The sequence below is a fragment of the Anomaloglossus baeobatrachus genome, chromosome 1, assembly GCF_048569485.1.
Source record: "Anomaloglossus baeobatrachus isolate aAnoBae1 chromosome 1, aAnoBae1.hap1, whole genome shotgun sequence".
Classification (NCBI taxonomy): Eukaryota; Metazoa; Chordata; class Amphibia; order Anura; family Aromobatidae; genus Anomaloglossus; species Anomaloglossus baeobatrachus.
Window position 1 is genome coordinate 76,259,081 of NC_134353.1, and position 23,425 is coordinate 76,282,505.

The 23,425-nt window shown below is 45.3% G+C and overlaps 1 protein-coding gene across 1 annotated transcript in view; it reads right to left on the reverse strand.

Moving 5' to 3' along the window:
* Nucleotides 1-5,114: 5,114 nt before the first annotated feature.
* Nucleotides 5,115-23,425, reverse strand: part of LOC142286240 (uncharacterized) — a 61,158-nt gene continuing 42,847 nt past the window's right edge. Inside the window, exons 3-5 of the mRNA XM_075333343.1 lie at nt 14,896-14,973; nt 11,554-11,663; nt 5,115-7,223 (exon numbers count right to left, since the gene is read on the reverse strand). Coding sequence (XP_075189458.1) covers nt 7,092-7,223; nt 11,554-11,663; nt 14,896-14,973 — 320 coding nt within the window. The 3' untranslated portion in view covers nt 5,115-7,091. The remainder of the gene's footprint in view (nt 7,224-11,553; nt 11,664-14,895; nt 14,974-23,425) is intronic.

A 23,425-nucleotide genomic window follows, 5' to 3' on the forward strand; every position in this document is an offset into this window, starting at 1 on the left:
TTGCGCCCGGCCGGCTATCAGCTGATCCTGCTGTCAGGAGACTTCATCAGCTGATTACCGGCCGCTCCTGCAGTGATGGGCCAGGATCAGACTCTCATCCGATCACTGCAGGAGATGCCGGTAATCAGCACAGACGTGAGTATTTATTTATTTTTTTTGCACTGATGCATCAGCTGATTGTATAATCGGCTTTTATACAATCAGCTGATGTATGATGTGATTCACGTAGTTTAACCTGACACATCATCTGATCGCTTTGCCTTCCAGCAAACCGATCAGATGATATTGGATCCGGATTGGATGGCGCGGGACCCTAACCCAGGATTACTGCGGAGGGGGGTTTATTTCAATAAAGATGGAGTCACTAATTGTGTTGTGTTTTATTTCTAATAAAATTATTTTTCTGTGTGTTGTGTTTTTTTTTTATCATTACTAGAAATTCATGGTGGCTATGTCTAATATTGACGTGACACCATGAATTTCGGGCTTAGGGCTAGCTGATAATATACAGCTAGCCCTAACTCCATTATTACCCAGCTAGTCACCCGGCATCAGGGCAGCTGGAGGAGTTGGATACAGCGCCAGAAGATGGCGCTTCTATAAAAGCGCCATTTTCCGGGGTGGCTGCGGACTGCAATTCGCAGTGGGGGTGCCCAGAAAGCTTGGGCACCCTTCACTGTGGATTCCAATCCCCAGCTGCCTAGTTGTACCCGGCTGGACACTAAAATTAGGCGAAGCTTACGTCATTTTTTTTTAAAAATTATTTCATGAAATTCATGAAATAATTAAAAAAAAAAAGGGCTTCTCTATATTTTTGGTTCCCAGCCGGGTACAAATAGGCAGCTGGGGGTTGGGGGCAGCCCGTACCTGCCTGCTGTACCCGGCTAGCATACAAAAATATGGCGAAGCCCATGTCATTTTTTTTTTCTTTTTGGGTAAAAAACTGCATACAGTCCTGGATGGAGGATGCTGAGCCTTGTAGTTCTGCAGCTGCTGTCTGCTCTCCTGCATACACCAGTGAATGGAGGATGCTGAGCCTTGTAGTTCTGCAGCTGCTGTCTGCTCTCCTGCATACAATGAACATTTTGAATAAGGAAATGACATCAGACCTTTTTTATTTTTTTCATCAACAATCTTTAATGGCATTGTGCACTGATTAAAAACGCAGTGAGCAAAAACGCAGCAAAAAAGGCACCAAATCGCGGCAAAAACGTGACATGCAGCACCGCAGGTGACAGAGCAGAGCAAGTTGGTGACATGCTCTGCTCTGACACATAGTGTGCTGCATGTCACTGTATCCACTCTGGGACTTGTTGTGCAGGTGACCGGATGATACATGTCACTAACTTGCTCCACTCTGTGACTTCTGCTGCATTGTTCCAACTGTATACACTCTCACCTGAACAAGTCTCAGAGTGGGGCAGTTAGTGACATGTATCATCCGGTCACCTGCACAACAAGTCCCAGAGTGGTGAAAGATAGTGACATGCAGCACACTATGTGTCAGAGCAGAGCATGTCACTGTCTCCACTCTGGGACTTGATGTGCAGGTGACCGGATGATACATGTCACTAACTGCCCCACTCTGTGATTTCTGCTGCATAGTACCAACTGTATACACTCTCACCTGCACAACAAGTCCCATAGTGGAGACAGTTAGTGACATGTAGCATCCGGTCACCTGCACAACAAGTACCAGAGTGGAGAAAGATAGTGACATGCAGCACACTATGTGTCAGAGCAGAGCATGTCACTGTCTCCACTCTGGGACTTGTTGTGCAGGTGACCGGATGATACATGTCACTAACTGCCCCACTCTGTGATTTCTGCTGCATAGTACCAACTGTATACACTCTCACCTGCACAACAAGTCCCATAGTGGAGACAGTTAGTGACATGTAGCATCCGGTCACCTGCACAACAAGTACCAGAGTGGAGAAAGATAGTGACATGCAGCACACTATGTGTCAGAACAGAGCATGTCACTGTCTCCACTCCGCTGACCTCACAGCCCGTACACGCTGCGATGGATGCAGGGGGACACAGAACAAGTAATCGGCCGACACTGGAGTCATCTGATTACTTGGGATGAATTGAGCAGTAAAATGCTCTGGTGCTCGATGGGCGAAGCCCATGCCGATTTGTTTTAAAAAAAATTCATTAAAAATAAAAAAACAAAAAAATCACATTGTTTATGGGCTCCCGCTGCATTTTCTATTGTTAAGGGTAACCCAAGCAGCTACTGGCTGCTAACCACCGCTGCTTGGTGTTACTTTCACTGGCAATAGAAATCCAGGGAAGCATTTTTTTTTATAAAGGTTTTTGCCTGAAAACGTTTTTAAAAAAATGACGTGGGCTTCGCCATATTTTTGTATGCTAGCCAGGTACAGCAGGCAGCTACGGGCTGCCCCCAACCCCCAGCTGCCTATTTGTACCCGGCTGGAAACCAAAAATATAGAGAAGCCCTTTTTTTTTTTTTATTTCATGAATTTCATGAAATAATTAAAAAAAAAATGACATGGGCTTCGCCGAATTTTTGAGTCCAGCCAGGTACAACTAGGCAGCTGGGGATTGGAATCCGCAGTGAAGGGTGCCCAAACTTTCTGGGCCCCCAGCTGCGAATTGCAGTCCACAGCCGCCCCAGAAAATGGCGCTTTCATAGAAGCGCCATCTTCTGGCGCTGTATCCAACTCTTCCAGTGGCCCTGGTGGCAGGTGGCACGCTGGGTAATAAGGGGTTAATACCAGCTATGTTTTACCCGCTGGTATAAAGCCCGAGATTCTTAATGTCAGGCCAAGTTTGACCTGGCCATTAAGAATCTCCAATAAAGGGTTTAAAAAAAAAAAAAAAAAAGACCAAACAGAGAAAAATACTTTATTAGAAATAAATACACAGACACAGTAAGGACTCCATGTTTATTACTCCCTCTCACCCCTCCACGATGGAGAGATTTCTGTACTGACCATGCCAGGAGAGAGCGAGGGAAAAGAGAGAGAGCGAGGGGGGAGGAAAAGAAAGCGAGGGGGGGGGAGGAAAAGAGAGAGAGCGAGGGGGGAGGAAAAGAAAGCGAGGGGGGGGAGGAAAAGAGAGCGAGGGGGGAGGAAAAGAGAGCGAGGGGGAGGAAAAGAGAGCGAGGGGGGAGGAAAAGAGAGCGAGGGGGGAGGAAAAGAGAGCGAGGGGGGAGGAAAAGAAAGCGAGGGGGGAGGAAAAGAAAACGAGGGGGGGAGGAAAAGAGAGCACAGGGGGGAGGAAAAGAGAGCGCAGGGGGGAGGAAAAGAGAGCGCAGGGAAGAGGAAAAGAGAGCACAGGGGGGAGGAAAAGAGAGCGCAGGGGGGAGGAAAAGAGAGCGCAGGGGGGAGGAAAAGAAAGCGCAGGGGGGGAGGAAAAGAGCGCAGGGGGAGGAAAAGAGAGCGCAGGGGGGAGGAAAAGAGAGTGCAGGGGGGAGGAAAAGAGAGCGCGGGGGGAGGAAAAGAGAGCGCAGGGGGGAGGAAAAGAGAGCGCAGGGGGGGAGGAAAAGAGAGCGAGGGGGGAGGAAAAGAGAGCGCGGGGGGAGGAAAAGAGAGCGAGGGGAGAGGAAAAGAGAGCGAGGGGGGGAGGAAAAGAGAGCGAGGGGGGGGGTGAGAGCGAGGGGGGGGGATGAGAGCGAGGGGGGAAGAGAGCAAGGGAAAAGAGAGGGGAGAGGAGAGAGGGATAAGAGGGGGGCAGAGAAGAAGGGGAAGAGGGGAGGGGGGAGAAGAGTGGGGGGAGAGAAGAGAGTGGGGAAAGAACGGGGGGGGGCAGAGGTGCTCTGTCACCAACTGTCTCCACTCTGTGACTTGTGGTGCAGGTGACAGAGTGCAGACAGTTGGTCCCATGCAGCAGGACAGATGGCAGAGCACAGCGGTGGCATGCCTGTCAGTGTCTTGCTGCTGGGAGGAGCAGATGATCACACTGCCCGACACCGGCCGCTCTCCTGACATCGCAGCAGAGCGGGCGGGTGGACAGTGTGATCACATACTTACGTGCAGGGGGGGATTCAGCTGAAGACCCCCCCCCCCTGTACTGCACACTGGCGCCCCGTGCCTCAGCCTCACCATCTGCAGGACGCGGCTCCACACAAACGTCCTCCGGATCCTCCCCTTGATGCTGGGCTGTGACGTCAGGTAGTCACCGCCCACAGCCCTGTCACTCAATCTGAGTGGCGCCGGCATCCTGTGACGTACCCGTCTTGTTTGAGAGCCCGGAAATGCCGGGACGTCAGAGGATGCCGGCGGCCACAGCTCCAGGGGGTCATGTGACAGGCACTGAGCGTGCAGCATAGCGCCGCTCAGTGCCAGAACTGGAAACAGAAGCCAATGGAGAAGACGCCTAGAAAGGTAAGTAGAGCTCATACAGAAAATAAAAAAAATGGGTGAACCACCCCTTTAAGTCTTCCTGGCCCTGCTCCTGACCAGTCCTGATCTGATTACCCCTCACCCCAGGGAGGGACGGGACAGAAGTGCGATGAAACCACAGATAAAGACAGACAAAGGAAAACCAAAACTGTGTCACAAAAAGGTAAAGACAATAGCAAGTTCAGAAGGAAAAACAAGAGCAGGAAGGAAGCTACAAAACAACAGGTAAATTCCACAACTACACCAAGCAACAAAAAGCACAACTTTTACCTATAAGTCTAGGACATCACACCTCCCAGACCAATATAGAATAAACTATAGCTGGCATGGGTGGAAGGTTTCACCCAGCATAAATAAGAGGGGAGCAGATGTGATAGGTCTCTCCACAACATGTGACCAAAGGAGCAAACAGACCAGCAGAGATTAACTCTTGGTAGCCTGCCTATGAAATCAGCACAGAGCAGGTTGACGCCTGAGTGTGCCTGTGTTGATCCCAGACACCAGAGAAACCATTGGGTGTAGTGTCAGAATCTGCAAACTGAACAGCGCCCAACATCACCAAGACAGTCGGCGAAGTTTGTGCAAAACATTTTGTGACACTTACATATCGAAAGTACATGAATCTGCTGAAGTAAATGGCGATGAGCTGTTATAACAAGATTGTGGATAAGGCAGGCAAAGAGCCTTCAATAATTAAATTTTTATTTTCATCACATACAAAAAAGAATATTCATAGTTGCTATATTTTGTTTTAGATTTATTTATTTTTCTTTAAATAAAAATAACTATATAAAAATGTATAGAAAATCTATTGAAGATAAACACCTACATCATCCCATCATGTCAAATATCCCCTGCGTTTAGAAGTTGATGTTCTTTTTTTTACATTTTATTCATTCTCACATTTCTTAAATTGATAATTACCTTTAGGCAGATGAAGAAATTATATGAGGTAGCTCACAGTTGTCCTTATTTATTATTAATCCAACAGCTGTAGATTGATTTGTCAGACTAGTATACTATATATACTTTTATATGACATTTTGATCCATTATACTAATGGTTAAATGTAGATGGGATGGTTTCTGGGATTGGGTTAGCTTAATAAACTGTTAAATGAAAGTACCTTGCAAACATTTCAATACATTTTCCTAGATCATTATGGGTGTTTCTTAGTAAGAAATTTTTTATATTCACATTCTTAACACATTCAAGTCATTCGGTTTTAAAGCGCGTCCTCAAAAATTGTCCATAGGAAGAATTGTCCATGTGAATTAAATTTAGTGGTAACATTGTGAAGAGGCAGGCATAGATTGGTCATACACTCCAGGGTTGGGCACATATTGGTCATACACTCCAGGGGTAGGCATATATTGGTCATACACTCCAGGGGTAGGCATATATTGGTCATACACTCCAGGGGTAGGCATATATTGGTCATACACTCCAGGGGTAGGCATATATTGGTCATACACACCAGGGGTAGGCATATATTGGTCATACATTCCAGGGTCGGGCACATATTTGCCATACACTCCAGGGGTAGTCATATATTGGTCATACACTCCAGGGGTAGGCATATATTGGTCATACACTCCAGGGGTAGGCATATATTGGTCATACACTCCAGGGGTAGGCATATATTGGTCATACATTCCAGGGTCGGGCACATATTTGCCATACACTCCAGGGGTAGGCATATATTGGTCATACACTCCAAGAGTGGGCATATATTGTTCATACACTCCAGGAGTGGGCATATATTGTTCATATACTCCATTGTTGGGCATATATTGGTTTTTCACTCCAGGGTCAGGCATATATTGGTCATACACTCCAGGGTTGGCCATATATTGGTCATACACTCCAGGGTTGGGCATATTTTGGTCATACACACCAGGGTTGGGCATATATTGGTCATACACTCCAGGGTTGGGCATATATTGGTCATACATTCCAGGGTTGGGCATATATTGGTCATACACTCCAGGGTTGGGCATATATTGGTCATACATTCCAGGGTTGGGCATATATTGGTCATACAGTCCAGGGTTGGGAACATATTAATCATAGACTCCAGAGTCGAGCACATATTGGTCATTCACTCCAAGAGTGTATATATTGGTCATACACTCCAGGGTTGGGCATATTTTGGTCATACACACCAGGGTTGGGCATATATTGGTCATACACCAGGTTGGGCATATATTTTTCATACACTCCAGGGTTGGGTACATATTAATCATAGACTCCAGGGTCTGGCACATATTGGTCAGTTGGTCATACACTCCAGGGGGGCATATATTGGTCTTACACTCTAGAGTCAGTCATATATTGGTCCTACATTCTAGGGGCGAGCATATCTTACATACACAGTGTACCTAGGTCCAGCACATATGAAGCAATTGTCGCTGACAGCTTTGGATTACATGTAAGGTGTTTGGCTAGTGCAATATGCTGAGCTACCCAGCAGCAGCGGACCCATATTCTGTTCTTGTAAAGGGACCCCTGATCCACTCCAGTAGATTAAACCTGAAATGTAAAGGATTTCTTACTGAGCATGCATCGTTATGCTTATGTTGCCCTTAATCATGCCTCTAAATGGGACAGATCTGGAGCCAATACAGCCCCATACGTGAACTTCACCCATTTCATTATAATGCAGTGATGCTTCCATTGATCCGTTCACTCCAATGATTGTTCAAGTTCAGTAAATTATCACACAGCATAGAGAGAAGACTCCTCCGATGGCTCGGACTTGGCTAAGTTGGTTGTGGAAGAAGCAGCAGCTTTATCATCCGGATTCCTTATTGCAAAATAATCAAAAGACTCATAAAGCGATGACTCAGCCTAAAATACAAATGAAAACACTCAGTCGGCTTAGTAATCACAGTATTACCTTAGCATCATAATACAATCAGGTGAGGAGTTTCCTATGGAGATTGTAGAATGAAACTGACCTCCAAAATTCATTTTCAGATTTTTGTCTTTTGGTCATCTTGCCTTTTTCCACAGACTATAACATTATGTACTGTTTATAGGGGCTATGTGGGTGCTCATACTGTATATAGGGGATATGGGAGAGCTCACACTGTATATAGGGGACTATGTGGGGGCTCACACTACTTATAGGAGGCTTTCTGGGGGCTCATACTGTATATGGGGAAACTATGAGGGCTCATACTGTATATAAGGAGGTACTGTATGTGGGGGCTCATTCTTGTATATGGAGTTATAGGAGGGTTCACACTGTAAATAGAGGGCTATGTGGAGGCTCACACTATATAGAGGTCTATGTGAGGGTAGCACTGTCTATAGCATATGTGAGGGCAGATGCTGTATATACAGACATTGTGTGGAGGTTCATACTGTATATAGGGAGACTGTATGAGTATGTAGGAAGAATATAGAGAGGCTATGTGAGGAATCATACCGTATATAGGGGTACCAACATACTTAATTCTGCTCAATATTAATTTAGACAATCAATATTAATATAAAATACTAATTATAATTAATATGTTCATAATATTGAGCAGAATTAATTTCAGCCTATTAGTTCAGCCCTTCACAACAGTTATGGTTTTTCATGGGGCCCTTCAGGTAAATTAATTGCTCACCTCTGCTCTATGGTATCTGTAGTGCTCCTATAGACAGTAAATGGACAAGTAGTCACTAGTGATAGGCGAGCGTGCACGCTACTGCTCGTTACGCTATAGAGCAAAAGTTTCTCTGAGTGCCAAGTGTAATGGATGTCAGTTAGAAAACTCGAACATTTTCAAACTCAGATGCTCGAGGCTCGATTGAGTAATGAGCACGCTCGCTCATCACTAGTGGTCACACATGCGGACGATTGTTCCATTTACAGAAGTTGGACCACCATGATTATACCTTTACCACTTATCTAGTAAAGTACCTTTGCCAGTAATTACAGAGGGTTTTTTTTCCACCGGCAACAATAAACCCCTTTAATAAAACTTAAACTTACAAAACTGTAACACAGGCGGCCGGTGTAGGGGCTGTGAGCGGGATTAATGGACCCACTGGATCACAGAGGGGACACAGGCTTACCCTTTAATGGGAGAGGCTGAACTAAATGCCCATTGCGAGGCGGATGCCATGTACCACTCCCAGGAAAGTTACCAGGACTGTGGCAGCTGACCACATGGACAGGTTACAGGCTCAGGTATAGACAGGTACATGTGGGGTGACTGAGGTAGGCTGGACAGGCAGTAATGAACAGAAATAGTGGGCACAGCAGTAGAAGTCAGGTATGGGAAGACAATTACAGCAGACTGACACAGGGGTAACAGGAGCACAGGATCTGACAACTAGCTAGGTAGCAGACTGAAGACTGACTGACTAACTAGAGGCATTGCACAGGCACCTCCCCTAAGGGGAGACTTCCTTAAATACACTGTGGCTCTCAGCCATAGGCTGAGAGGCATTTCCTGGAAATAGCTTGTCGGCCCTTTAAGAGGAGGGCCGCTGTGCGTGCACACGTCTTAGGTGCAGTGCGGGCGGTGAGTAAATTGGCGTCTCTGCAGAGACACCAGTGCTACAATAACTATATTTATTTGTATAGTTTTTGCACATTGCCCCTATTGTAAAACTAGAAACAATACAGTAATGGTATAAAATTAACCATATCACAGGCAAGTGGCTTAAAAGCTTTCGATCATTTCGAACACCAAATAATCTTATCATTGAAAGCAGATTTGTCAGGACTCTTCTTGCAACTGAAGCGAGAGGAATGACACTATAAGTATAACTCATGGTACAACAATGAAAATTATAATGGTCTTGGAATAATTTGATGTGCCAGTGCCGAGAAATCAAGCTAGTGTATTCAGAGTGCATTACTTACAGCAAGATGGAATTGCAGCTGTATATTGCTCAGGCCAAAAGACTACTACTACTCCAGCAGGATACAGCTAAACCCCCACTAGGTGGAGGCAACACAGGTGCAGGTGGAGCCATTCACACGCACTTCCAAATATGGAGGAGGTGATGGCTGGATGGTAAAACTGCACACTGGTGGCTTGCATAGAGCACTGTTCACACTAGCAGACGCACAGTCACAAACCCGCAGCCTATTAGGTGACGCCCATACTATTAGATCAGGCGGGCTGCCAAGCCGTACCCCCACTGCGCGCTACGTAGGGACAGAAACTCTGATAGCAAGGCCTAACAAAAAGGGGCCTGGCTGTATCCTGTACAAAAAAGTTTTTGAGGTTTTTTGTTAGCGTTATGGCCATAAGACGTAAGCCTACAACCCTCGTCACGGGAACCTCATGCTTGTAGGTCCCTACACTACATATGATATAAAAAAGCAAAAAGAAAATATCATTACTTACAGCAAGATGGAATTGCAGCTGTATATTGCTCAGGCCAAAAGACTACTACTACTCCAGCAGGATACAGCTAGACCCCCACTAGGTGGAGGCAACACAGGTGCAGGTGGAGCCATTCACACGCACTTCCAAATATGGAGGAGGTGATGGCTGGATGGTAAAACTGCACACTGGTGGCTTGCATAGAGCACTGTTCACACTAGCAGACGCACAGTCACAAACCCGCAGCCTATTAGGTGACGCCCATACTATTAGATCAGGCGGGCTGCCAAGCCGTACCCCCACTGCGCGCTACGTAGGGACAGAAACTCTGATAGCAAGGCCTAACAAAAAGGGGCCTGGCTGTATCCTGTACAAAAAAGTTTTTGAGGTTTTTTGTTAGCGTTATGGCCATAAGACGTAAGCCTACAACCCTCGTCACGGGAACCTCATGCTTGTAGGTCCCTACACTACATATGATATAAAAAAGCAAAAAGAAAATATCATTACTTACAGCAAGATGGAATTGCAGCTGTATATTGCTCAGGCCAAAAGACTACTACTACTCCAGCAGGATACAGCTAAACCCCCACTAGGTGGAGGCAACACAGGTGCAGGTGGAGCCATTCACACGCACTTCTTTTTGCTTTTTTATATCATATGTAGTGTAGGGACCTACAAGCATGAGGTTCCCGTGACGAGGGTTGTAGGCTTACGTCTTATGGCCATAACGCTAACAAAAAACCTCAAAAACTTTTTTGTACAGGATACAGCCAGGCCCCTTTTTGTTAGGCCTTGCTATCAGAGTTTCTGTCCCTACGTAGCGCGCAGTGGGGGTACGGCTTGGCAGCCCGCCTGATCTAATAGTATGGGCGTCACCTAATAGGCTGCGGGTTTGTGACTGTGCGTCTGCTAGTGTGAACAGTGCTCTATGCAAGCCACCAGTGTGCAGTTTTACCATCCAGCCATCACCTCCTCCATATTTGGAAGTGCGTGTGAATGGCTCCACCTGCACCTGTGTTGCCTCCACCTAGTGGGGGTTTAGCTGTATCCTGCTGGAGTAGTAGTAGTCTTTTGGCCTGAGCAATATACAGCTGCAATTCCATCTTGCTGTAAGTAATGATATTTTCTTTTTGCTTTTTTATATCATATGTAGTGTAGGGACCTACAAGCATGAGGTTCCCGTGACGAGGGTTGTAGGCTTACGTCTTATGGCCATAACGCTAACAAAAAACCTCAAAAACTTTTTTGTACAGGATACAGCCAGGCCCCTTTTTGTTAGGCCTTGCTATCAGAGTTTCTGTCCCTACGTAGCGCGCAGTGGGGGTACGGCTTGGCAGCCCGCCTGATCTAATAGTATGGGCGTCACCTAATAGGCTGCGGGTTTGTGACTGTGCGTCTGCTAGTGTGAACAGTGCTCTATGCAAGCCACCAGTGTGCAGTTTTACCATCCAGCCATCACCTCCTCCATATTTGGAAGTGCGTGTGAATGGCTCCACCTGCACCTGTGTTGCCTCCACCTAGTGGGGGTTTAGCTGTATCCTGCTGGAGTAGTAGTAGTCTTTTGGCCTGAGCAATATACAGCTGCAATTCCATCTTGCTGTAAGTAATGATATTTTCTTTTTGCTTTTTTATATCATGTGTATTCAGAGTGCAGGTTAATTTGCATGTGGTTTCAAAGCTTGATTTCTCAGCTATGGACCATCAAATTACTATAAGACAGCTATCATTTTTATTGTATACAATCTATACTGCTATACCTCTAGTTTCATTAGTAAAATCGTCCTGATAGGTTTCCTACTGTATAAGTGCAGAAAACATAAAACATTGGATAGTATCACAATTACCCATTGGACAGAGTTTGTAGAACTTTCTTCTTCTTCACTTTCAGCTGCGTCTTGATGTATTTGGTTAAGCTCCATGTCTTCTGGCCTTTTTCTCTGTGAGATTTTCTCAGCTTCAAATATAAATCATATTGAGTATTGAGCAATCATGTTCAGTCAACAGTAAAAATAAAAGACGTGGCATTCTGTGATAATGGAAGCAGTACATTTCTATTGATTTTATGAGCTCACCATGGGGTGATCTCTTATTCTATAATCTTAACATGCCCATGAACTATCATATTACATTACAGTGCCAAAAACGGGAACACTCCTTTACGAGGGCATTTCAATTTGAGCATAAAAAAAATCTATTAGTATTGTATAATAAAAAACTTTAGGTAAAAGAGTTGGTAAAAAAAATCCTAGTTATTAAAAATGAGGAATTTGATTTGAGCTGCCCTGGTCCGGCATCCAGTCCGGTGCTACATGGCAGCCAATCTTCACTTCTACACCAGACTGGCCCAACGGGGTGCAGGTGAATCTCCCGGTGGGTCCCTGTGCATGAGCAATCCCCTTATCTACCTAGCTAGCACAATATATTTTATTTTCTATGAACAGACAGTCAGTACTTTATCATTCATTTAACAAACTACTTAGTTTATTATTATATTGAAGCAAAGGTAAATTTGTTAAAGAATGAAATTTAATATTTGCACGTAACTGAACTGAGGGTCACCCGAGTTAGTGCCGTGTTTCCCCAAAAATAAGACAGGGTCTTATGTTATTTTTTGCTCTCGGCTTATTTTCAGGGGATGTCTTATATTTTCCCATAAACAAAAATTCACATTTATTCTTGAACAAAAAAAAATAATCAACATTTATTCAAATATCTTGTCATCACATTCTGGAACATCAACATTTTGTGTTAATCCTATTACTGGGTCAGATGCACATTCTCTTATCTGATCTGTTATTCTCATGGTGCAGAACTCGTCCTATAGTGGTGGGTACATACCATATCTACAAAGGTTTAAATTACCTGTGTAAATTTATTTTTCTCTATATACTGCTAAGTTTACCCCCAAAAGAAAGCAGACACCCCCTAAAAGAATCCCAGACTCCAAACAATTAGAGTTGGCAAGTGAATGGGCTCTCACATACAAATCTGTGTCGCTGTCAGGTCCCCCTGCGTTCTACAGCAATTGGCTCCCCCTGGTGACTGGAATCTGTGTCACTTGCGCTGCATGATACTGGTACCCGATCTGTTTGTGAGAACTGCATTGCAACATAGCTGGAATGGCGAAGGACCTGACAGCGATTCAGATCTCTGTGTGAGAGCCCATCCATCATCAGCTCTTACCAACTGTTATTGTTTGGGGTCTGATAAGTGTGGGTTTCTTTAGGGTGGTGGAGGGAGCTGTCTGCTTTCTTTTGGGGAAGTCTGCTTTTTTTGATGAAGAGTCCTGCTGAATTGTTTAGCTATTTTAGCTGCTTGGACACTTCCATATGGAATCACAACTAGGACTCATTTTTGGAGTAAAGGGGGTTTTACACGCTACGACATCGCTAATGCGAACTCTGGGTCACGGAATTGGTGACGCACATCCGGCCGCATTAGCGATGCCGTTGCGTGTGACACCGATGAGCGACTTTGCATCGTTGTAAAAACTTGCAAAATCGCTCATCGGTGACATGGGGGTCCATTCTCAAAATTCGTTACTGCAGCAGTAACGAGGTTGTTCCTCGTTCCTGCGGCAGCACACATCGCTCCGTGTGACACCGCAGGAACAAGGAAGCTCTCCTTACCTGCCTCCCGGCCACTATGCGGAAGGAAGGAGGTGGGCGGGATGTTACGTCCGGCTCAGCTCCGCCCCTCCGCTGCTATTGGGCGGCCGCTCAGTGATATCGCTGTGACGCCGCACGGACTGCCCCCTTAGAAAGGAGGCGGTTCGCCGGTCACAGCGACGTCGCCGGGCAGGTAAGTATGTGTGACGGGTCTGGGCGATGTCGTGCGGCACGGGCAGCGATTTGCCCGTGTCGTGCAACAGATGGGGGCAGGTACCCACACTAGCGATATCGGGACCGATATCGCAGTGTGTAAAGCCCGATTAAGGCTTTTATTTTAAGCATACTCAAAAAAGCCCCCAAAATCCTACTAGGGCTTATTTTCAGGGTAGGTCTTATATTCGGAGAAACACATCTCAGTTTGACACTGACCAGCATCCTCGGCCCGACTTCCAGAGCACCTCTAGCAATTACTAGGCATGCAAAGTCATGATGGTGCAACACACAAGTTAAGGTCAGGTGTCCCAGGATGCTGGGGTCAAGATACCAGGGAGAGACATGAAGATGCACTGCCATGGCGTATTGAACTGGATCTTAGAAGAGAACAGGATTTGCTCATTATCCTAAGGTCGGGGCCACACGGGGACTAATGCGATCCTTGCATGACAACACACAGCGGGAGCCGAGTGTAATGCGAGTGTACTGCGACTGAGGTCCGATTGTGCGATCGGACCTCAGCTGCGGGGGCCTAACCGGCACTGAGGAGGGGAGGGATTTATCTCCCTCTCTCCTCCATAGCAGGCTATTGCCATTCTCGCCCTGCACTCGTGGTACACCGGTGTACTGTGAGTGCAGTGCGATCTTTCTCTCGCCCCATAGACTTGAATGGGTGCGAGAGAAAGAGTCTCACATTACAGCCGCAGCATGCTGCGATTGTTTTCTCGATCCGATTGGGACCGAGAAAATAATTGCTCATGGATGCTGGCACGTAGGTTAATATTGGTCCGAGTGAAATGCGATGTTTTATCGCATTCCACTCGGTCCGATTTTCATGCCGTGTGTCTTAGTCCTTACAGTACAGGTGGTCTGTGGTCACATATTTAGCATTGTGGGAGAATTAAAACACAGGTTCTGATCACATTTGGCAGCTTATACAAGTTACAGGGGGATTTCATACTCCATTCAAATGCAGCAGAAAAAATGAGCACAGAAAATTGAACATTTTGGGGGTGAGTCATCAAGACAGGCAAATCTCTAGCCGGTTTGATGAGGTGGCATTTTGAAAGCTTTAATGAACGACCCATTTGGCATTTATGAGGTTTTTATCTTCTGTCACATGGTCACTCAGGTGGCCCACCTCCTTACAAATTCCTATATTTTCAATAGGTTGAAAAAAAAGAATGCTGAAATGATACGTGGACAGGATTGTTGGAGGAAAAAACTAGCTTCTTGTCCTATGTAATGAAAAAAGTAGGTAGGAAACAGTTTTTTTCTAGGATAAGAATAATAGAAATCAATATATTACACATGCATACGTTTGATTACGTTTTTTAGAATTACACTTTAATGAATACATACATTTTTGTTTCTTTCTTTTGCACAGGCAGTATGTAGTGAGTGCCAAAAAAGGAAATACTATGACAATGGCAATGAAACCTAAAATTTAGGGAAAAAAAAAATTGTTAATATAGAATAAATATTAATTTAAAAAAGAACCTGGCAGCAGGATTATGCTAAGCAATGTAAAACTAAGGCGCTGTTACTATGATTAATATGATACCTGCTCTGAAGAAATCTGTTTTGTAAATTTTGTGTAATGAGTATTTGAATTTTTTTTTGTAATCATAGCCTCATGCATTGATGTGGGACTGTGGGGCCAGGCAGGACTCTGGGGCGGGACTGTGGGGGGGGACTGTGGGGCCAGGCAGGACTCTGGGGCGGGACTGTGGGGGGGGACTGTGGGGCCAGGCAGGACTTTGGGGCGGGACTGTGGGGGTGACTGTGGGGCCAGGCAGGACTCTAGGGCGGGACTGTGGGGGGGACTGTGGGGCCAGCCGGGACTCAGGAATGGGACTATGGGGCCGGGCGGGACTATGGGGTCAGGCTGGACTCTGGGGCGAAACTGTGGGGCCGAGTGGGACTGTTGGTAGGGTCTTCAGCTCTGCCACAGCCCCTCTGTTGCCTCTGGTGTCTTTACCTTCATTTCTTAAATTTCATGCATGTGCCATCCTAGCTGAGGGCATCACTTCCGTACATTGATCTCCTGCCAGTTTTCAGGAAAATGGTGCCAGTAGCGGTGCTTGAATAGAGTGACCTTCTGGTTGTATTTAGTAATATGGCGCCATGGAGGCACATGTGTGGATTGAAATCTCAGCTCAATATTAAGACAAGATCTAAATCTGCTCATGCACCACCTCCAACACCATGTTAGAATGTGAATTAAATTACTTTGAGTATTTTTCAATGTCAAAACCATGGTGTTCAGCATACATTTAAAATGTCTCTTTTTTGCACTTTGTCCCAGCATTTTATGCATAGAGCATAATATTAGTTGAACCACAGACTTGAGCTATAGTAATTACAATGGTGTGAGCAGCCAATGTCCCTTCTTAGTTATTGTAATTGTTATATTATTTTAAATGTAATAGGAGAAGGGACAGAACATAGGTTTTTCACTTGAAGACCGATTTGCATACTTCTATCCATATTCCAACTAGGTATGCCTGGCCTCTCTCAATACAAGTGAATAAATGAATTGAGTGAACCTGAGCATGTCTAGTTGACACGTAACCACATGTATACATATCGCAGTGTAAGGATGTGTGGCACCCCAGTGGTCTGGTTGCCACAGTAGCATTGCCCTCTTCACAGGGGGTGATGTTATGCCTGGAAGCAAGAAGGGGTTCACCCTGGCTAGGTAGCACCAGCTGCCAATGCTTTCCTGACTCCATACGAGAAGGGGGAGCTTTAACACCCGGTTTAAGGGAAGCTTCCCTATACATTCTGGCCTGGGGGAGGGGTTAGTAAGTGAAAGGGAAGAGGAGAGAGTGGAAGTTGAGTAGAGTAGAGCCTGGGGAGCGGAGCAGTGACAGAGCTCACCACAGAGCAGAGCACTAGAGACAGGACGCCGGAGTCCTTGGTTGTTCGGGTACTGAAGTCCCAGCAGCTGAATCTTGAGGGCAGGAGACTGCATGTCTTCTGGCCACACCAGATGCCCAGTGGCACAAGAGCATACAAGAGCCTGGAGTCACTGCCAGAGGAGCGGCACCTGTAAAAGGATCATGCCGCCTGCTATACAAGTGAGAAACTGTACCAACACCAGGGCCACAGCATAGCTTTAAGCAACAGGGACCTACATGGGATAGGCAGGAAGCAATTGAGTAATTGTCATAGTGTAGGAGCTGGTTGGATCACCCCTCTCCTACGATGTACAGATGTTGTTTAAATGCTGCTGGAGAGTACGGCTGGCAATGAGGCAGAGCTGGAGCAGTGCAGCAAACGGCCCCCTTTAGCGACCGGCAGTTTTAAGTGTTATATTACCCTATACGTCCTGGTTGCTGAGGGAACTAGAGTAAGGATGGGAGAAGTGTGAGAGAGCAGAGGTTTGATTCACCTGACAGGCCAGTAAGTGAGTCAGTTCTGCCAAGTGTTGCTGAAGCAAGGACGAGCTCTGTACCAGAGTTCGTTGCGGAACCAGGAGGTATCCCCCATGTGGTTCGGAGCCTACAGCTTACCTCATGACTGGCTTAAGAGAGTCTAGGGACCAGTCGTGCGTCGGGGCAAGTGTACTGCCGGCCGTTTCATATACAGGTTGAGAGACTAGAAAGCCATCCGAGGTTGTGAAGTAGACCAGAGAAGCCACAAGATCTGCAATCAGGAGGAACAGGAGTTTAGGCTCGGCTACTGGAAGGCCGATACCCAGGACAAGGTCTAGTGCAAGGAAGAGTACCCGAAAGTAATGTGGCGGCAGAACAGGAATGTATAAGGAAAGTGGTCCTGTTGGTCCAGAAGATTGAAAGACAAAGTGTTTGTTGTTGCATTGCAAAGAATCTCTCTGTGTGATGTGTTGCCCTGCTATATCCACGATGATGATTGGCTGTGGGGTGGCCAACACACTCCTGAACTCCCAAGGAAGTGACACAACCTGTGCCGGGGTGGAACACAAGCACAAGTTCAGCTAAGGGAAGTAAAAGGGTCCTGCCAGCAATCCCTGGCCTCCCCTCCACAATAGCGCAAGTTCGTAGTCCAGCTAATATTGTGCCCTGTGCATAAACTGCCCAGATAAGGTGCAAAAAAAAGAGAGTTATTTTAAATGTATGCACAACCACTGAGTAATAAATTATACAAATGATGATTTTATTCATATTCTATTCTCTTCCTTTCCCCTTTTCTTTGAGTAGAAAATAGGATGAATACATATAGCCAGGATTACTCATTGTGCAGAGCAGAAGGCAAAAAACTTCAATATTTTGTATTTTTTCTCATTATATTGGGACAGAATTTGAAGGTGAAGATTGCCTTAAACATCATAATAATAGTTATTAAGCACCAGCATCATCTAAGAAAACCACAGACATGAACGCAAACATCGCTCCACTCTAAATACGTAAATGACCTAATATTTTGTTTCTATATGACGAGTATACCTTATACTGGCCAACTCTAACCGAACTGCTGGGAGAGTTGCCAACTCTTCCGGGCACGCTATGTTTTTTGTATATGGCGCGATGATGCACATTTGGGGATAGGAATCGGGGGTGGAAAGGGCGCTCGTCCCAGGGAGTGGAAAGGGTGCTCGTCCCGGAGAGTGGAAATGGCGCTCATCCCGGGGAGTGGAAAGGGCGCTCATCCCGGGGAGTGGAAAGGGCGCTCATCCCGGGGAGTGGAAAGGGCGCTCGTCCTGGGGAGTGGAAAGGGTGCTCGTCCTGGGGAGGATGAGTTCCTGTTCTGTTAGTTCTTTAAAAGAGAACCTAACAGCTGTTCCTTGCTGCCTGATCTACGGGCATCATGTATCAGACTTTGGCTGTACGTTTTTAGCTGCACAGGAGATTAGTCGGACATGCGGATCCCCAGCAGCTTCTCCATGCACACTCTCCTTGAGTGACAAGTCTTTTGTGACACCCTGGCAAAACCAGATAGTCACACAGATTAGGCCCCGCACAACACCGCTCCCACACAGGGTTAAAGCAGCCAACAAAACCCTAGTCACCCCCCCAGGGAAGGACAGACACACCAGTGGGCGGGACCAGGCAGAAAGTAAACGCCTACCTAGGGGTCTGGAGAGCCCGGGGCGGGAAAACAGCCAGTTAAGTTTTGGAGGTTGGAGTGGAAGGAGAAGCTGACAGGTGTCAGGGTCAGAGCCCTGACACATTGGCTAGGTGGCAGACGGTGGTCACCGCCAGCAGGAGACGGGAAGACGGCTCGGCAGATCCGAGGTGGACCGGGGCAGGGTTGTAGCCCGCCGGTACTGACACCGGAGAACCGACCCGGAAACCGTGCACACCAGGGGGTACTCGGACCCTGAAGCCAGGACCGGCACCGACGGCCTAGCTAATTAACCAATTGAGGGCAGGATTCCAGGTCCTGTCCCAAGCTAAGTCCCAAAAAGTAGACAACCACCCACAGAGAGGGATAGGGCATCCGCCAGGGCCTGGTAGATCCCACGGGTCAGCGTCTGACGGGCACGGATCCCAACCAGAGGACCGGGATTGGACTCCTGCGTTACACACCGGGAAGTCTACACAAGAAAACTCAAAGTAGAGAGGAAAGGGGCAGTGACCATCAGCCCGGGTGTGGGACCAGATAGACCCGTCTGCGGCAGCCGGCCACTATCACCTTGGTTTACCAAAAGACTTGTGTGATTGATTCAACAGTGAGTAACTTTCCCGGCCTGACCGGGTGCGCTGGCCCCTGCCGTTTTCATCCCCTGCACAGAGACATTGGGCCCCGGGGCACCCATCCCTGCCCACGGAGGGGTTAACATCCAGCTGCCAGCCCATCGCCCCTGGGAGCCCCACAACAGTGGCGGTGGTGCTATATCTCACCACACACCGTGGTTGGCATCACAGACAGTTTTCAACAACCCCCGTACAACTACGTTCCCCTTTTTATTCAAAGTGTCCGCGTGACCCCCGGGTCTGGTTGAGTCCCTCGAGCCATACCGCAGATCCGGATCCGACCAGCACGGCTGCGGGCACGGGGGCGGCACACTTTCCCTGTGTGCGTGTATAGGGAGAGGCCTGTCAATCACTGGCAGAGGGCGGGAAGAAGATGCTGGGATCCAGTTGTCCTACTAGTCTCCTTTGTTGCTTGGTTTTTAAAGCAGACAGGCCTGCCTGAAATCATACCATCAGTGTCTGATACATGCTGCCTGTGGATTGGGCAGCATGCATCAGCTGTCATGTTTCTTTTAAAGAATAATCATCATTATATCTTTACAGAGAAATCTGCTTTTCCTCCTTAAGGACTGATCATTAATTTTTAAAATTCTCAATTCTGAGATAAAATTTGTGTTCAGTGAAGACTTTTCCATTACTGAGATAGAAGACGAGAGCTGCTACTGATAAGAGTAAATGGGAGGGGGCAGCTATGGCTAAGTCAGTCATTGCCTGCAGTTTCAGTGGGCGGTCATGTTTTGTGTCTGCACACTGTGACTGCAGGATGTAGCTTGGCCGGACTCGTTGTGGGAACTCGTGTGGATTACGTCATACCTGGGTGTTTTGGTAGTTAATAAAAGGGTGAAAGAGTGTTTTTTGTATTTTATTTTAAATAAAGGATTTTTAGTTTGTGTTTATTTCTTTTCACTTACAGATTAGTAATAGAAGTGTCTCATAGATGTATCCCATTACTGACCTAGCACTTAGTGGCATCTGTGAGCTGTCATTAACCTCTTACATTAACCCGACTGCCACAGTACCAGGGCAATTGTGATGAGTCAGATAAAGTGCTAGGATTGTCGCAACTAAGGTATGCAACAATTCTAGGTGTCTGCAGGATGCTATTTTTAGGCTGGGGGAGCCCAATAACCATGGGCCTCCCCAGCCTTAGAATACCTTTCCATGGCTGGATATCAAAATTGGGGATAATGAAAGTCTGTTTTTTATTATTTATTTAAATAATTAAAAAATCTGCATTGGGTCCATCTTATATTGATACACAACCAAGATAAGCACACAGCTAGGCACTACAGAATGGAACCGTATGCTTAATCTTTGCTGGGTATCATAATATGGGAAGACCCTATGCTAATTGCTTAATTTATTTATTTTTACACCACTATATAGGTGCAGACAGCATGTGTAATTCCAAGCAATCAAACACGCTGTCACACAGGGTGCCGGCGCAGTCAGACTGTAACCAATTAGAGGCACCAGGACTGCTGGTGGGTAGGGGAAGCAGTGCATATGTATGAAAGTAATGAGTGGCCCCGGAAGTAGTGTTACAGCTATGCGGGAGTCTCGGTAATTATAATGCTCCTGCTTTATTGCCCATATTCTTTCTTTTTCCTTTATTTTTCTTTTTAAATTATCCGGGTGGCCAAATCCGGATAATTACACGGAGTTCCTTAAGAACTCCATGTCCGGGATGGTCGGTGCACGGATACTAGATATCTGGTATGCATCCCGATATTTACAGTTTGGATCCACTTCTTAGCTTTATAAAGTACTGTGCTGCTTTCTCAGTATGTTTTGAGCCATTGTCCATCAATACTGTACTTGCTGCATTTGGTTGAATTTGAGCAGAAAGTATTGTCCTGTGCACTTCAGAATTCACCTGGCTGCTTCTGTCTTCAAATAATAAAAGAGGAATTTGGCACTTCAAAATGGATTTAAGGAAGTTATTATCTAGAAAAATTATAATGTTTCAACTCATACATTTGGCTCTTCATCAGACACTAAAATACACAAATACAGAATATGATGATCCACACTGATCTGTGTACCCTCCAACAGTATATAAGACGCTTTACTATACTGCACCATCATATCGATACATTACAGCAGTCTGGTGAGTTTTACTTTCCTTTTACTTCTTTTTTTTGTTTAGAACTATGTTCCATTACATTTATGTTTTTATATTGTGTAGTATATATTAAACTCTACAGGCCGCGTGAGGCATCTTATTTTCCTCATATTTTCCATGTTTAGTTCAATTTCTAGTTCACTAAACTTATAAGTGACTTACATTACATTCTGTATTCCTTTGTATTGTGATATACAGTATATTCCACATGATGTTATATTAGATATGCCAGCCAAGACACATAATAAATTACATAGATGTATCATTTATAAAAATAATGCAATGGTTTAAGCCATCTCACTCTATTTTGTAGATTTTCTATTAACCTGATGGTGACTTTTGAAATTTTCCCCATCTTAAAGGTGTATCCTGTACAAGAATCTATTAGTTGGTTGATTGTTTTCTGATTTTAAAATTTGTGTAATCATGATTTCTGTATTATGAAGAAAATAAGATTGGCTATGATATTCATATGATAATTAATATGTTATTATGTGTTTTCGTTTGTTACAGATTAGCTCTGAAGGTCACACTTTTAGGTTTATTTAGGTAAATTTTTCTGTATTTGTCTATTTTAGTCTCTGATGAAGACCTATATATACAGGTCGAAACGTTCGTTTTTGTGGACTGCCTGTATAATAAATTCCTTACATCAATTTTGGCCAAGTGCCAAGTTCGTCTTTTATTTATTGGTTGGTTTGAACCCTTCTTGAGCATCCATTTTTTCAAGTGTGCCATAAACCTCACTCTACCTGTTTCTGTCTTAAGTCACATCATCAATAAACACTAGTGCCCCAGGGCAATTGGAAGCCATACATGCCCGGCCATCACAATGCTTCCGCCATATGTTAGAGGACGTGCTGTGCTTTGGATCATGAGCCATTCCAAGCCTTTCCATACTTTCTTCTTCCCATCGTTCTGGTACAGGTTGATCTTAGTTTCATCTGTTGAAAGAATGATTTTCCAGAACTGAGCAGGTTCTTTAGATTTTTTTTGGCAAAGTCTAATCTGGCCCTTCTATTTTTAAGGCTGATTAATGGTTTCCACCTTGTGGTTAATCCTCTTTACTCTCATGAAGTCTTCTCTTAGATACTGAAACACTGACTTCCAGGAGTGTGTTCTTCATTTGGATGGATGTTGTGAAGGGGTTTTTTTTCAGCCTGGAAAGAATTATGTGATCATCCACCATTGTTGTCTTCTGTGGACGTCCAGGCCCTTTTGAGTTCCCAAGATGACCAGTGCACTCTTTTTTTTTTCAGAATGTACAAAACTGTAGCTTTGGCCACCACTAACATTTCTGCTATTTCTCTGATGGATTTCTTTGTTTTCCAGCCTAATGATGGTCTGTTTCCCTTTCATTAAGATCTTCTTTGACCGCATGTTGTGGGTTAACAGCAACAGTTTCTAAATGCAAATACTACACCTGGAATCAGCTCCAGACCTTTTATCTGCTTTATTGATGATGGTTTAATGAGGGAATAGGCCATGCATCCCATTAAATAGGTTTTGAGATTGTCCAATTACCTTTGGTCCATTTATAAAGCTACATATTAAAGAGCTGAAATTAATAAATCCTTACTCCAATTCTGATATGAATACCCTCAAATTAAAGGTGAGAGTCTGCACTTTATGTCCATATTGATTATATATCTGTCTTGAAAATGTTTTGGTAAACAGCTAAAATGGCAAAACTTGTCTTACCATCCAAATATATCTGGACCTAACAGTATTCTATAAACGGGGGGGGGGGGGGTGTAGTTACCGGGGCTACTAATAAGCAAAAGCAAGGTAATACCAATAAGTGTGTGCGAAAAAATATAAAAACTACCTTTTATTATTTCATTTAAAAAAATCATGAGCACACTGAACAAACAATTAAAAGACTGTATATTGAAACAGTAGATGTCTCACTGACAGAATTCACATTTCTTATTTACTAAGATTATATGACTTTGGTCTCTTAACCATTTCCAGTTTTTCTAGATGTTTTGTAACCAGTTGCACAAACACATCAATAGTAGAGAGGTCACTTTGAGGGGCAGGTGTAGGTACTACTAGGTACTGCATCCTGTCAAAGATGCAGGAC